Raw genomic sequence first — 17,287 nt, forward strand, 5'->3', positions numbered from 1 at the left:
ATAGATGAGAGTGAAGTCTCCCAGTTAATTCACAGAATCACAAGACCTGGATTCAAATCTAAGCTTCTTTCTATTTCTCTGTATCACTGGGATTCTTTGCATCACATCTAAATGCTCTGATCTCTAGGGTCCAGAGAGTTACTCACCTAGAATAAACAGTGATTTGTAAGGCTTTTTAGTTACCATGGAAATTGGACAGAACTAGACTTAGCTGCCAATTGCTTCTTTATTTATTTCTATAGACAATAATCTACCTCATAAAAAGGAGCTACTGAGCTCCCTTCAGGATCATTGGGAACTGAACTTGCCATGGTGGAAGCCCAACTGATCATGTTTCCTCTAACATGTTGCCAGGGTGCATCATAATTTAGGGATTTATGCCATTCTTCCTTTTTAAAAACAATTTAAAAAAAAACCCAAAATTCCTTTAATGTGATATTCAGACTCAAAGACACCAGTATTAGAATCTGAGGAAATAAGGCCAATACTGAACAGCAGCAAAACAGGTATTGATTTTTCTTTGCAAGTTTTTCTATCATCATTACCAAGCCAGGAACACTATGAAGGACATAACTGTTTATGTTCCATCAAATTAACAGGTAACCCAGATTCCTTAATCAACTTCCAATGAGAATCCCTGATGTTGACACAGTGCAGCCCAGGAAGTGCAGAGCACATGCAGTGTGGCCCAGGAAGCCTGGAGCACATGCAGCACAGTTCAGGAAGTGTGGAGCGCATGCAGCACAGCCCAGGAAGCGTGGAGTGCAGCCTGACGTGGCAAGGCCAGGACCCTGAACAGACTTCAGGGAGTCCCTGGCAGCAGCACTTCCCAGACTGCTCAACCCACAGACACCACAGACAGTTTCAAAGGTCAGTGGGAGGGCTCAGTCACTCAGGAGAGGGGAGAGCTTTCTGGACCCTGGCAGCAGTCACTGCAACTGCAGCTTCCATTTTTGGAGCCCTCCACCTAGAGCCCTTCGGGGAATTGAGCAGCTGATCTGAATCTCAGCCCTGAGCTCTGCCCTGATAAAGAACTCAAAAGTCAAGTAATTTGCTGGAAAAATGCCCCCAAAAGGGAAAAAGAATAAGACAATAGAAGGTTATTTTCTTGGTGAGTAGGTATTTTCTTCCATCCTTTTGGATGAGGAGGAACAATTTAAGTGCTCAGAGGAAGATTTAAAAGTCAAAGCTTCTGTATGCAAAACCTCCAAAATAAATATGCAATGGTCTCAGGCCATGGAAGAGCTCAAAAAGGATTTTGAAAATCAAGGAAGAGAGGTGGAGGAAAAATTGGGAAGAGAAATGAGAGTAATGCAAGAAAACCATGAAAAACAAGTCAACAGCTTGCTGAAAAAGACCCAAAAAATGCTGAAGAAATTAACTCCTTACAAATAGACTAACTCAAATGACAGCCCAAAAAGCCAATGAGGAGAAGAATGCATTAAAGAGCAGAATTAGGCAAATGGAAAAGGAGGTTCAAAAGCTCACTGAAGAAAATAGCATTTTAAAAATTAGAATGGAGCAGATGGAAGCGAATGACTTTATGAGAAACTAAGAAATTACAAAACAAAACCAAAAGAATGAAAAAATAGAAGATAGTGTGTGAAATACCTCATTGGAAAAACAACTGACCTGGAAAATAGATCCAGGAGAGATTTAAATTTAAAATTTATGGGACTACCTGAAACCCACGATCAAAAAAAGAGCCTAGACATCATCTTCCTTGAAATTATCAAGGAAAACTGTCCTGACATTCTAGAATCAGAGAGTAAAATCATCACCTCCTGTAAAAGATCCAAAAAGAGAAACTCCTAGGAATATTGTAGTCAAATTCCAGAATTCTCAGTTCAAAGAGAAAATATTGTAAGCAGCTAGAAAGAAACTATTCAAGTACTGTGGAAATACAATCAGGATAACACAGGATCTGGCAGCTCCTACATTAAGACATTGAAGGGCTTAGAATATGATAATCCAGAAGTCAAAGGAACTAGGATTAAAATCAGAATCACCTAGCCAGCATACTTCAGGGGAAAAAATAGTCATTCAACAATATAGAGGACTTTCATACATTCTTGATGAAAAGACCACAACTGAAAAGAAAATCTGACTTTCAAACACAAGAATCAAGAGAAGCATGAAAAGGTAAACAGGGAAGAGAAATCTTAAAGACTTTCAAAAGTTGAACTGTTTACATTCCCACATGAAAAGATGATATTTGTAACTCTTGAGACTTTTTTTTCAGTATTTGGGTAGTTGAGGGATTATACATACACATACAGACACAAATATATACATACATATATATATATATATATATATATATATATATATATATATATACACACACACATATACATACATACCTAAAAAAATAAAATTAAGGGGTGGGAGAGGAATATATTGGGAGGAGAAAGGGAGAAATGGAATGGGGCAAATTATCACTCATAAAAGAGGCAAGAATAAGCTCATTCAGTGGAGGAGAAAAGGAAGAAAGTGAGAAGGGAAAAAGTAAAGCTTAATATCTTCACATTTGGCTAAAAGAGGGAATAACATGCTCACTCAATTTGGTATTAAAATCTGTATTACACTACAGGAAAGGAGGGGGGAAGGGGAAAAGTCAGGTAAGGGGGATGATAGAAGGGAGGGCAAATGAAAGAAGGCAGTAATTAGAAGTAAACACTTATGGGGAGGGACAAGGTCAAAAGAGAGAATAGAATAAATGGGGAGCAGGATAGGATGGAGGGAAATATAGTTAGTCTTACACAACATGACTATTATGGAAGTCTTTTGAAAACTACACATATATAGCCTATATTGAATTGCTTGTATTCTCAGTGGGGATGGGTGAGGAGGGAGGAAGGGAGAGAAGTTGGAATTCAAAGTATTAGGAATGAATGTTGAGAAACATTTTTGCATACAGCTGGGAAATAAGAAATACAGGTAATGGGGTATAGAAATCTATTTTGCCCTACAAGAAAAGAAAGAAGATGAGGATAAGGGAAGGGTGGGGTGTGATAGAAGGGAGGATATTGAGAGAAAGGGTAATCAGAATGCAAGGTGTTATGGAGTATGGGAGGGGAGAGATGGGGAGAAAATTTGGAACTCAAAATTTTGTGAAAATGAACATTGAAAACTAAAAATAAATAAATAAACATTTAAAAAAGAAAAAAAAGAAAACCCCTGCTATTCCTGAAGACAGTATTTTGACAGTTCAAAGATTTATGTCTTTTAAGAAGGACAAAATAACTTAGAAAGGCCATCAACAGCTATGGAGAGTAATGACTCCAATGAATGATGGCAGACCTACTATTTCTCTCGAATCAGCAAATCTGATTTTTATTTCTATATACTTACCAGCTATTTGAGAATCTAATATTCATAGATTGTCCATGTTATTTTATTTTTTTCTTTCTCTCTTTCCTTCCCTTCCTCTGCCAAATATTGGTTTGCTAAAGTGATCTTAGGAATCTTCTCCCTCTCTGAACCTCAGTTTCCTCATCTGTAAAATAAGAGGGTTGGACCAGATAACTTCCTAATCCCTATCTAGGGATAAAATTCTATGCAGATCTACTCTAGTCTCTTGGTGATCAGTTAGAATGTAAGTCCTGTGAAGGCAGAGAATATTTCATTCTTTGTTCTTGTATACCTCACACAATTTTCCAACTATCCCCTTCCTTCACTCCTATTCATATGCTGCTTAAAAGAGCAGGAAAAAATTAGAAGATTGCTGAATAGGTCCAGGGAGAAGCTTGCTGGTAAACATTTAACAACCAACTCTCAAGGGGAAAAAATGCCCTGATTTATTCTATTTGCTGATCTTTGAGGTGCTAATGCGACCACTTAAAATTTAATAATTGAGCCTGTGTGAGCTGTCTCCAGCATACCACTGGGTCCACTACATATTTACCTCAGTAGGACCCTTACTGTTGGGTGCTAATTACATAGAGACAAGGACCAAAGTCATAGGAGAACAGATTTAGAATTGGCAGAGGCTTGAGAGTTGTTTTTGATCAACCATCTCATTTTCTACCCAACTGTCAAAGTTCATTTCCTAAAGCACAGGTGTGAGCATGCCACTCCCCTGATTCAAAAGCTTTTATTGCTCAAAAGTATATAATACAAACTCCTTCGTCTGGAGTTTAAAACCTTCTATAACCTGACTCCAAACCCACTCTTCTAGTTTTATTATACATTTCTTTATGTGTTTTTCTGTACACACTTTGGTTAAGCCAAACTGGGCTTCTTCATGTTCCTTATATAACACTGTCTCTTACTTCTGTACCCCTAGTATTTAGATCAGTGCCTGGTATGCAGTAGGTCCTTAATAAATGCTTAACTGAGTGATGGTAGATGAGAAATTTAAGGCCCAGGGAAGAGAAATGACTTTTCAAGGTCACAAGGGTAGTAAATGGAGGAATTTAGCTTTGAATTCAGGTCCTATGACCCTGAAACCCAGCATTTTTTGTCCTGTACTATAGTGACCTTCCTACTCCTCCCCAAGGAATCTAATCAAACAATTAATTGTTTTTGAAGGAGAAACTAAGCTCTTTAAGGGCATTTACTAAGGGCTTACTTTGTGCCAGGTACCAAGTCTAGTACAGAATAGATGCTCAATAAATTTTGCTGAAAGACTATTCTCTACCTACACTCTCATATGGAGTATCGGTTAGGAGACAGTCAGTTTCTCAGGCTGCTGAGGGACAGATCTCTTCCTGGAAGTACTCATAATAGGTTTTTAAAATAGAAAAGATGCCAAGATAATGAGGTACAAAAAAATCTTGAGAAAATTCCTTCATTTATTGTCAGATTCCAATATGGAGTGGAGTCCAATGAATCAGTGTACATTCCACAAGTGTTTTAGGGAACAGGGGAGACTCATAATATAAAAGACACTTGGTAAAGTCAAGGAGACTTCAGAACCAATCCTAATGGTCAGGGGTATCTCAAGGAAATTTTTACATGTCTGCTGTGTTCTCTAGTGAACACATTGATTCCATTGTGGTAGAAACCAACCTACCTTCTTGCTCAGGATATAGGCTTTGCTGTCCAGGGAAATCTGTAATTTACAGAATCAAGGAAAACTTAAGAGTGATTTCTTCAAAGGTAGGCTTTCTGAGGGTGTTATCATTTAACCCCAATTTTTCATTTCTGTCATTAAATGACTCTGAAAAGAGGGCAATTAATTCTTAAGGCTATTTGTTTCCATCTTACACTGTCTGCTGGTTTTAGACTACCAGTCAAAAGAAGGAAGAAGAAAATGTTGGTTAAGCTCGAAGGCGTTAGCTAATGTCTAAAGACAATCCTCTGAAAAGGTGTGATGTTTTATCACAGCAGTATAGATGGAAAGGAGATTTATTGTGGTACCTAACTGCCATTTCTGTTGATGCCTTTGGAATTCTAATTAGATTATTAAAACTTTGCAAATCATTACATTAAGCCCAGACTCCCACTGCTGGCTGCCACAAGGGTACTTTTGAAATTAGAGGATCTTGGTGTCATCGCTAATGATGCATTACTGATAATAAAGTTGCAAGAAAATTCCTCCAATAAAATTCAGCCCTACAAGAGACGATACATTCATCTTTCCTTCTCTACCTGTAATGAGTTTGGGGATAATAAGTTGGATGCAGAAAAAAAAGCCAGCAGCCCAGTGTGTATTTGTTCACATATGTTCATGGGTATATGTGTGTATATGCACACCACACATTGTTTCATATGTATATGACAGAATTACCTGGAATAGAGAGACAACCTTGGAGCCAGGAACAGAAGGGTGCAAGTCTCACTCATGACACATACTAGCTGTGGCCTTAGACAAATCACTTAACCTCTCAGTGTTTTGGCAATTCTCTAAAATGACAAATTGCAGAGAATGTGCTCACCTACAATGATGGAGGGAGTTTCCATGCCTGGGAGTCCCGTATACTAAGGAAATGACAAATCCAGTCCCTATTTACCTATCTTATACTACTAGAATTAATACTAGTACTTGCTAACATACTTACTATATGCCAGGCACTACACTAAGTGTTTTACAATTACTATAACATTCAGTCCTCACAACAACCCTGGAGGTAGGTGCTATTATTACCCTCATTTTACAGATGAAGAAATTGAGGCAAAGAGAGGTTAAGTGACTTGCTCAGGGTCATACAACTACCTTCAGAGACTGGATTTGAACTCAGATCTTTCTGACTGCAAGTCTGGCACTTTATTCATTGAACCACCTAGCTGCCCCTAGCTTCACAAATACATATACATGCACATAAATAATATATGTATATACATACAGTACCCTAATGATGCTCATCAGCTGAAAAAAGTATAATTAATTTAGGTGATCAATTTGATGTCTCAGCATCAGCTCCCAAAATGTCAAAGACAAATAAAGTAACGTATAAATGAGCAGAAACTTGAAAGGAGAGTATTTTTAGAACAAGGGTAAGACAAATATCAGGTATGAAGTATCTGGTACTAATAGGAATGATCTATGGGCCTGGCCTGTAATTGATAAAGAGTACATTCCTGAGCAATGACTAAAAAGAAACAAATGGCTTATCATTAGCCTGAGCCCATGGGGGAGTAACAAATGGGTCTACTTTCTACCAATCAGATTGTGGTGTTAATGCCCTTAGACATCACAGAATGAAGAATTTGTGCTTCCACACGTCCTCTCAAGGGTGACCTATCCCTTTAGGCCGGGATTCTGGCCCTTCTCCCTTTTCCAGCCAAAGGAAGTTGAAGTATCTTACTTACCATGATGGACGACACCCTTCAATCCATGGATAATAGGATCCAGAGCTGGATTGTCCCTCTGACTGACCTACATGGAAAGGATACATGATTGGTGAAATCTCTTCTGGCATCAGACATAACAGTCTCCGTTTAATCTTCTAAAGAGGGGTGTGGGGTGTGGGGAGATGTTATCAAGTAAGCTGCTTAGTTCTCACACATCTGTACGATAGCTTCCACCAAGTGTCTGAGATTTATGATGTAATGAAATAGAAGAAATCCAAATAAAAAAGTTTTCAGAATACGTTATAACATGAGAAACTGTTATTATATATACAAAAAAGAGGCAAAAGACAGACCCTACCCTCAAGGAAATAATAATAATATGAGAAATATCCCAGTCTAAACAAAGCCCCTGGGATTTTTCTGCAGGTTTATGTGTGTATGTGTGTGTTTTTATAGTTAAAGCCTTGTCAGATAAACGTCATTGAAAAGGTATCAGAATAATCCATTACTTGCTGAATGTTTTATTAAGTCCTCAATCTTTTTATTTCATCCATTTCATGCCTACTAACTGCATATGTCCCCCAAGGCTCTGTCCTGAGACTCCTTTTTTCTTTCCTCACTTAGAGACATCATCAGCTCTCCTGGGTACTATTAGGGCTTCTATTCATTCAGATGATTCCCAGTTCTATATCTCCAGCCTCAGTCTCTTCCCTGGGCTCCAGTTCTCCATCAACAACTACCAATTGAACAGTTCAAACTGGATATTTTGGAGTCACCTTAAACTCAATATCCTTCCATCAGAATTCAGTAATCATCTTCTTCCCTCCAACCTGCCCCTCCTCTGAACTTCCACGTCACTCTTGAGAGCACTACCATCCTCTCCAGCCCTGAAGCCTACAACCTTGGGATCATTCTTGACTTTCTAACTCCCAATAATGTCACATGTCTTAGGTGTGAAATCTTGTCTCTATTTCCACAACCCTGACCCTTCTGGCTATTCATAGAGCAATCACCCTAAGTCAGGTGCTCACTGACTCTTGGCTGCATCCCTCCAAAAGTCTTCTAACAACTGCCTATTTCAAGTCCCTTCTATCCCAGTCTAATCCCATTACAACCACCAAAGTGATTTTCCTAAAACCCAGGTCTGACCAAGTCACCATCACCAAATTCCAGTGGTTCCTTAGTACCTCTAGGATAGAAGAAAAATTCCTCTCTCTGGCACTTAAAGTTCTTCCCAAAATAGTTGCTTCCTATCTTTCCAGTCTTTTTCCATGTACCCTAAGACCCAGCCATTTTGGTTTACTTGCTAGTATTCTCACTGCCATGCCTTTGTATAGGCTAGACCCTATGCCTGGAATATTCTCCCTCTTTAACTCTACCTCTTCAAATCCTTGACTTCCTTTTAGGTTCAGCTTAGATATCACCTTCTACAGAAGAGCTTTATCATTCTGCATAACAGCCAGTTCCTTTCTCTCTGACATAACCTGGTTGCCACTTTGTATATATCATATATATGTGTATATGTGCATATATATATATACACACTCATGTATGTATATATACATGTGTCTACACACATACACGTGTATTCACACATTATTTCCCCCATGAGAATCTATGCCCCTTGAGAACAAGACTGTTTTCACACATGCACAGTATCTTGCACACAGTAAGTGCTTATAAAATGCTGATTAATTGATATCTCCATGAGGTTACATATCCTCACTTTTCAGAAAGTGGGTTTTGCTGATTTCTAGCTTCTTCCTTGAGAAACTCAGCTCTTTAGCTCATTTTATAGATGTGGAAACATGGCTTGTGTTCCCTCATCTCTGGGCCTTTCCTTTCCTATGCCTTTAATGTGGGGCCTGCACACTTGAGTCAGATGAACATAGCCATTCCTCAAGACACAGCTTTCATCCACACTCTTCTCATTCATCCTTCTCTGACTGTCCTTATCCAGAAGTGTTTTGCTTCTCTCCTGGGCTCCCATGCACACCACGTCTTTTCACATTTGGCACCAAATTTAATTTTTGTATCTGTTTTATTCCTCTCCACAAAACTTTTAAGTTTCATAAGGGCAGGGATTCTGGTTCTTCATTTATTTCTGAATCTCTTTGAGAGACTATCACAGGACCACACATGCAGTAGGCACTCAAGAAATGCGTGGTTGAATTGCTATTAGCATGAGACTTCACTCGATCATAGACTTTGAGCTTTGGATAGAATCTCTGGGGTTATTTCTAGGTCAATATGCACTTGACCAAGAATCCTCTCAATGAGATCTCCTGTCAGTCACTGGTTTTACTGGTTATAGTTTAACTACATTATTTTAGGGTTAAAATACATTTCATAGTGAGTACTTCTGATCTAGCTGGGTAGCAAGACATCCTAGAACACCAATGGGATGATTGATAATGATGACGATGATGATGATAACCAAGAGAAAATGAAGAGTCTGGACTTAATGACAAGGCAAGGAAATGGTAGATATTTTTTACAACTGCAGGTTGTGAAAATACATCACCTAAAGAATACTTTGAAAGGCACAATCAAGTTGCTGGAATCACTGGAAGGAACCTCATGATCTGTCATAAGTTAGCAGACAACAAATCCCCATTCAACATACACAGACTACCCATCATCCTTGAGAATTTAATAAATAACTCTCCTAAGAGTGGAGTATCACTCCAAATGAAACCATTGTGCACAGTCTCCCATACAAAACATTGCTTTACCAAAATGAAAGAACTGCTTGTTTTTCTGAAGGTGGTTTCTATACTGAATCGTCATAATCTTCCAACGATCTGGAATGAGAAGTCTTCAAAATATAGAGACTTAGTATAAAAAAATCAAAACCATTGGGGAAACAGGATGGGGTAGATGTCATCCATCATCTTGTCTGAGACTGGAGTCATATTAAGGATGCTTTCAGGGAACCTAAAGCAGATGCACTTATATTAGCAATGCTTTGATGCAGTTAAAAAAACAATTATTTTGTTCAACTGAATAAAACAATATGCAAGTATTTATGCCTACTATGCATGTACCAGGCACCTTGCGTGGTGCTGGTGATACAAATAAAAAAATGAAACAACCACAACCCTAAAGGGGACAATGACACCAAACATTGACCATGAAAGATTACTAGTAGTGACTTGTTCAAGACATATTTCTAACTGAACTCTATCAAATCTGAGATCAGAACACGAATCGTGGCAAATAACAATAGTGGGTACTTATAGAGATTCTTAAGGTTTGGAGAGCATGTTATTAGTTCATTTTCTTGTTGAGTGGGTTAAATGACTCCTCCAGAGACATATACAGCTAGCCAGTGTCTAAGGATATGAGTTCCAGTCTTTTGGACTCCAAGCCAAAGATTTGTTCCATTGTGTCACCTGGCTACCCAATGCCAATTGTAAGAGTTCATGCATTTTCTCATTTAATTCTCACAACACCCCTGTACCAAAGGTACTCTTCTTCTTTATTTATTTCTTATCTTTATTTCACAAATGAGGAAACTGAGGATCCGAGAGGGTTAAGTGATTCTGCCCAGGATCACATAGCTAGGAAGGGATTTGAACTCATGCTTCTTGACTCCTTGATGACAGCCCTCTGTCATCTATGACAGGGAAGAGGAAACCAAGTCTACCCTATCTTAGGCTATTTTTATTCTTCAATCTGAGATCAAATGAGTCCATGGCTCTTTCTATAGAGAGTTCCTGAGCAAGAGCTGGATCGCCATTTGGGCACCATCAACTGACTGAAAACAAAGAGGGAACATTTTTATTTGGTACAATAGAAAGACAAACATTTTCATGCATTCTAATCTAGGTTCCATTTTGGATTGCAGCAGGCATGAGGAATTCTGTGCCTGATTATTCAGACATAGCTACCTCCAAGCACAGCTGCCTGGACCCCAATTCTGAACAGGTGTAGAAAATTTCCTCCCCTTCTCCCACCCACCCAATTTGCCCCATCTGCTAGGCTTTGATGATGAGTTGGACTGGGCCTTATTTGTCAATTCACTCCACTGAGTGGAGTTCAAAATAGGTAAGTAGAAGAAAAGGAGAAAGAGGACCAGAAAGTTGAATCCTGTTTTCATGTGTAAGAACTTTTTCTTGCCTTTATCCCATTGTCATTATAATACCATGACACTGTGGTAGTCACGATCTTAAGAGTACGCTAGTCAGCTTTATAATATGGTGGAATGGCTATTCTAGTCCTTCATTCACTGTTTCAATCAGAGATGCATTGGTCACTTGAGAAAAGGAACTCTGACTCATGTATATGAGGGGATGATTTGGAAGGCTTTCAGCATCCAAAGAGAGGAAAAAGGCTGTTATGAAAACCCATGTCCTCTTTGTGGCCATGATCTGATTCAATGAGCTCAGACAAATCCCTTGTGCTGGTCATTCTGGTTTTAAAGGAATCAGGAGATAGAGCAACAAAATGTTTTGTTTTTTTTTTCTTTCTTTTTTAAAAAAAAATTATTTTTACTGAGTATTTAACCATCAACTAAAATAAAAATATACTTCAGGAAAGTATAGCAATGCCAATTACCTACTGCTTTTAAAAAGAAGAATATTTGTTAATTATAACAGAAAAGAAAGATATTAATTTTAACAAAATGGTTCTTTCTGTGCGTTATAAAAGTGACTTATTGATGGTCTTCAAATGTTCCCTTGTTGTTTTCAATCAGGGTACAACATACCCACTTGATCATCCTTTGGAACTCTCAGCTGAAGAAGAAATACACCAATTTAAGGTGGATGAAGGAATGGAGGGAGTAGGTAACAGAAGTCATTCTCACAGTGGGTTGAGGGGTTTGGTTTCTAGACTGCTTAATATACTTTAAAATGGTAGGAGTACGTATGAGTCTGATATCACAGGGCTTGAGCTCTTGTTCTCTTTTCTGGAAACTCAAGGTAGTGTATGTACTGCCCACACACATCTGCCCCATTTCTCTTCCCACCCCACCCCACCCCACCCCAGCAGCCATACAGAAGTTTGTGAGCTGCTGAATGATGATTCATTCACTCTGAGAACTGAGTGAGGATGAGAAGGAGGAGCTGTCCTAATGAGTGGAGGGGGGAATACAGGTTCTTTATCAAACCATCTGTTCTTTTCTTTGTAAAACTCTCATCTCAGCCCTCTGACTAGAGAATTCTTCATAGTGAAATTTGCAGATTCTTCCTTCTCTCCCTCCTTCCTTCTTTTCATTGTTTCTCCCTCCTTCTTGGCCTTTCTTCCCTCCCTCCCTCTCTTCCTTCCTTCCTTCTTCAAACATTTATTTCTAGACATGCTGAAGGATGCTGCGCATGTAACGATAAAACCAAAATCCCTTTGTCTCAGAGTCTTCTGTTGTTCATGGTTGGTGAAACTGATGGAAGAATAAACTTTTGAGCAAAGAACACAAGGGAAATCTAAATTGGGACTTTCCTGTTGTCTCCCTAACACAAAAAAAGGATAACTTTGGTCAATACCCAGAATGATTGAAGAAATGAAAAGCATTCAGTAAGCACTTCTGTGAGATATAGTATAAAAACCAGACCATACTTGGAGGAGCTTAGGGCTCAAGATCCACCTGAGGCATCATTTCTTTATTTCTCTGAATCTCATTTTCTTCAATTGCAAGATGGGTATTAATATACGTAGGGAGGGTTGTGAAGGCTAAATGAGATAACATATAGAAAGTGTTTATATATACGTTTTTGGAGATGGGGTGGGCCCATGATCTTCTTTGTTTAGGGAATTCCCAGTGTGAAATCTTCCTCCATAGCAGCCAATCAAGGCACTGAGAGGCTAAGAGATTTGTCCAAGTCTGCACAGTTTGCATCCTCTGGTCTCAGAACCTGAGCTTGGGTCTTGACTCTGCGGCTGGCATTCTAATGACTTATCCATATTACTGTTCTGTTTCCTCACTGGTGATATCAGGACTCTAACAGATACCCCAAGTTGTTATGAGGAGTGAATTTATGTACTTATATCCTGTCATAAAAGGGAGGGAGCACTAATATTCACTGTTAGCATAGAATAGGGGACAGAACACCAATGGATGAGTTAGAGGAGCTGGGATCATACCTTACTTCTGTCATTTGCTACCGTTGTGACCTTAGGTGAGTCACTCAACATTTCTAGACCTCAATGGTAAAATGAGGATATTATACTAAGTATCATCTGAAGTCCTTTTTTTCTGATAAGTCTATGATTATTCTATGATAATAGGAATAATATTTGACTCATATAGAACATTAAAGTTTACAAAAACCCTGTGTGGTGGTAGCTATTATCATAGTTCACAGAGGGTCTGTGACTTGCTTCAAGTCACACAGGTAGTATCTGAAGTAGAATTCCAACACAGGTCTTCCTGATTCCAAGTCCAGGTACATCCATGACATGCTATCCCACACAGATGATATGACCACAAGCTAGTCACTTAATTTATCAAAGTCTTAGCCAACTCTCTGAGAATAAAAGTTACTAATGAGTTGCCAGTCTCCATAGGTGGAAAGAGCTTCCACACTGGAAGTTCACCATGAAAACAAAATCCCAGATGTAAATGGCCCCAAATGTCAAATAAAATTGTTATTGTTTTTGTGATCTTTATGCTAAGATAGGGGGAAAAAGTCATCAGTGATACCTTGTGAAGTGACATAGAACCTTAAATTCCTATAGATTTTCTTCTTTAAATCATGCCCTGACTCTAAGCACTGCCCCCATTTCACCCTGGCAGACTCCTTCCTCCAAGTTCATCAATGACCCTCAAGTATCCATGCATAAAGAAGCCTGCTTCTGTGGAAGGCATGCAGCAATGGTGGAGCCAAAGGGATGGGAACTGTTGAGTGTCAGCAATGGCACCATCCTCATGCTCTGTGAGCCTTTACTCAAGGCCATGTTCTAATTTACTTTTCTTGTCCATTGTCCCATTTGGCCCTCGCCTTGGATCCTAATCTCTTCAATCTATCAAGTTCTGGCCATCTGCTAAGTAGAAAGGCCAAGACAACCTGCATGCCTTGAATCTGTTATCACCAGCTGCTCCCTGAGAATGCTCCATGCCACATCCAGCCAAGGTCCTCTCGTGGTGAAAGGGATTTATGCCTGCTGGGGAAGGGAATGACTATGCTCTTAACCATGGCCTTGGAGGGAAGGGACAAACAGTAAGATCAGAGGGAAACCTGAGCAGAGCTCTGAAAGAAGCTTGGGATGCTCGAAGATGGAGGGGAGAGGAGAGCAGACCTCAGGGCCTTTGCTGTAACCCCTCCCCTGTTCAGATGAGGCATGACCCATGCAAAAGTCTCCACAGGAGACTGAGTGCTCCATATAGGAAACAGTATGCGGGCCAGGTTGGCAGAATGCATGATAGGAGATGTTACAAGCGTAGGCATGGAAGGGGGCTGACATTTTGAAGATGACCCCATAATTCCTTTTGACTCGCCACATGCCATATTTTGGCGTAAGAAGTTAAACCATATCCCAAGAGCAAAGATTTTTTTCCTTTGGATTGTATTTTCAAATTTCACTTCAGCTACTACTGGCAGCATGCTAGTAAAAATTTAACAACCAGCCCTCCATGGGGAAAAAATGTATGCCTGACACACTTTCAAGTATAATATACATGATTAACCTTTTCTCCATCACTTTCTTAACTCTAGACAATCAACAAAACCATAAATTAAGCTCCAATTTGTAGTGCTATTCAGTTGCTGAATTATAAATGCCGACACTGAAAATTTAACAATTGACTCTCACCAGTATGAGCTGGCTCCAGCAGAGACAGTCCTGACTTAACCAGAAACATGGTGCCTGCCCTCCACCCTCATAAACAATGAATTGTTTGTGGAGTCAATTCAGAGTATAAATGTCCATAGGGCATTAAATGAATTGAATTCAAAGACTCTCCAAAATAGATTATAGACACAGACCTATGATTGGCAGGTAGAAGGCTCTATGGGAGACATGAATCCCTGAGCTCAAATCTTCCCTCAAGATGCTTACTGGAAGTATGGCCCTGGGTAAGGTACAAACTCCTTGTGCCTCAGTTTTCTGATTTCTAAAATGGGGATAATAAGAGCCACACTGTTATGTTATAGCCATACTATAATATCAAATGAGATATTATATATAAAATTCTTTGAAAATCTTAAATCACGATGCACATGAAAGCCATTGTTATTAAACTGTTAAGTTCTTTGAGGGCAAGGACTAAAGCAGTCCCTATTTCTTTCTGTATCTCCAGGTGCTAGCACAGTGCGTAGCATATAGTAGGGGCTTAATAAATATTCAACTGTGACCTCCTCCAGGTATAGGTGAGCAAACTGAGATCCCAAGTGCTTAGGTGACTTGCCCGAGGTCAAATGTCAAATAAAGATCCCATGAGTCCAAGTTCAGGGCTCTTTCTATTGTACCCTACACCTGGTCTATCCTATCATTACATTGTTGTGATAATGCTAAAAGAGTACATTCTTTAGGACAAAGGCTTTAATCCCATTTTCTGGAGGGGAGAATTTTGATGTGCCAACAATATTTTGTCTTCTTTTCTCATTGTCACGGTTTTAAGTCTGTTGTAAAACAATAACAAATAGTATCCAATATGGATGGGCCCTCGAGTTTAGTGTTGTCTCATAGAGAAGTCATAAAATGGATAGTGAATCCACTTGGGATGAAAGGGGCAAGAAGCAGTAAAATGTAGGCGTTCTAAGGGGAAGGACTCTTTATTTTTCATCCATACAGCCTTAGCATCTAGCATAGTATCTGCCAGATTTGAAGGTTAATAAATACTTGTTTGAATGAATGAATGAAGTCAGTTTAATCAAATTGGAGAAATAATAATTTTGGGATGGGGAGTCTCGTCTACAATTCTATTACTAGAGCCCAGGAACTGAAGGCTTGCTTGAATCCAAACCCCAAGAGTTAAACTAATAGATATGCAAATCTTCATCCCAAGGAGCTCACCAGAGAGATGAGAGTTCCTCCTATCAGAGGGGAAGGGTAGGCCATTGGATAATCATCCATTTTCTATCACTTGACAGGAAAGGACTCCTGGGGGCAGTTTCCATCAGTAGATGAGAAAACACCTAATTCCTCAGCAGTGGGAGGGGATTAACATAAAAAGGAAACAAAATTATAAATGCAAATAAGATTCCTAACCCCCTTCAAATGGAGCAGGGCAATGGAGAGGGCTACTCACTGTTAATTCATAACATTAGTGGAGACTAGTTAATTCATGAGCTATTCATCTCTAGAGATTTAGATTAATAGCCAGAGAAGGCCACAGATGAAATAAATCTGGTGCTCCTGGTCTACTTAATACTGAACATTTTCTCACATCACCCTCCGATCCCTCCTCTTTCCCCAGAGTATTTACAGCCTAATTGTCAGGCTTGGCTTAGGAGGAGTCCATTACTGGAAAAACCAGTACCCTGCAGGTCAGCACAGAGGCATGTTGGCAAATCTGTGCCTGGCCAGCGTGCTGCCCGTCAGCTCCAGGCTTGGCTATTGTCAAGGAAGGCAATTTCTCATTTTCAGGATCATCCGACTGTCCTCAGCCTTGCATGAGTGTAGACCTGTTTGCTCCGGGCTCTCCCTAGGACATTCACTTGGATTCCAGCGGCCCAGAAACAGGAGGGGGAGGGCAGGCTGGGCCACCTTTGGAATGGAATTTGTACAGGAGCCTCCTGGGGTTTTCCTTCTTTGTCTCTTTATTGCAGTGTACTCAGAGGCCAGGCATGTCTGGGGGACATCTTTAGAGTAGTCTATGGCACCTTCAGAGGACCAGTGCGTGCCAGCCCCTCGCATCTGCTCAAAAGGAACACGGCTAAGACCTTGGAATGAAGCAAGAAAGCTTTTCCTCAGCAAAGCCTGACCCAGAGTCTTTGGCTAGAACATGTCCCATTTCACACAGCTATTGTCTGACCTTTGATTTAAAAAAAACAAGAAATATATTAGAGACAAGGGAAGCCCGGGGCAAGAGGTTGATTTCAGGTTCAATAACTTGAAGGCTGGCTCTCCAAATCTGCCTGGCAGCCCTGGACATTTCTGACTTCCAGCTGTTCAGAATGCTGCCATGAACAAAAACCCCCACAAGATCAAAGGCTCAGAGGACAAAGTAGAACCCACTGTTCTCTCCTCAAGTAGGGACTTCTGCTGGAACATGAAAAGTGAACTTGAACTCGGCCTCTTTCATTTCCAGGTTGTAGGGAGATATTTAGGGCGGCACATTGACAAAAGATTCTGAGGCTCTAGGGCACTGAAGAACTCTGTTCTAGCTAGACGTGCTGCTGTACATGCAGAAAGAGAGAGGAGAGGGGAGGGAAAAGAGGGAGAGAGAGGGTGGGAGAGAAGGAAAGAGAGGGAGAGGGAGAAGGAGAAGGAGAAGGAGAAGGAGAAGGAGAGGGAGGGAGAGAAGGAAAGAGAGGGAGGAGAGGGAGGAGAAGGAGAAAGAGAAGGAGAGGGAGGGAGGGAGAGAAGGAAAGAGAGGGAGAAGGAGAAGGAGAGGGAGGGAGGGAGAGAAGGAAGAGAGGGAGAGGGAGAAGGAGAGGGGGAGAGGGAG

The 17,287-nt window shown here is 40.1% G+C and overlaps 1 protein-coding gene across 2 annotated transcripts in view; it reads right to left on the minus strand.

The window, feature by feature from the left end:
- Positions 1–17,287, minus strand: part of PTPRG (protein tyrosine phosphatase receptor type G) — a 796,984-nt gene that overhangs the window by 199,865 nt on the left and 579,832 nt on the right. For both annotated transcript variants that reach the window (XM_072650205.1, XM_072650203.1), the window contains exon 6: positions 6,757–6,823. In XM_072650205.1, the coding sequence (XP_072506306.1) occupies positions 6,757–6,823 (67 nt within the window). The remainder of the gene's footprint in view (positions 1–6,756; positions 6,824–17,287) is intronic.

Source organism: Notamacropus eugenii, chromosome 3, assembly GCF_028372415.1.
Source record: "Notamacropus eugenii isolate mMacEug1 chromosome 3, mMacEug1.pri_v2, whole genome shotgun sequence".
NCBI lineage: Eukaryota > Metazoa > Chordata > Mammalia > Diprotodontia > Macropodidae > Notamacropus > Notamacropus eugenii.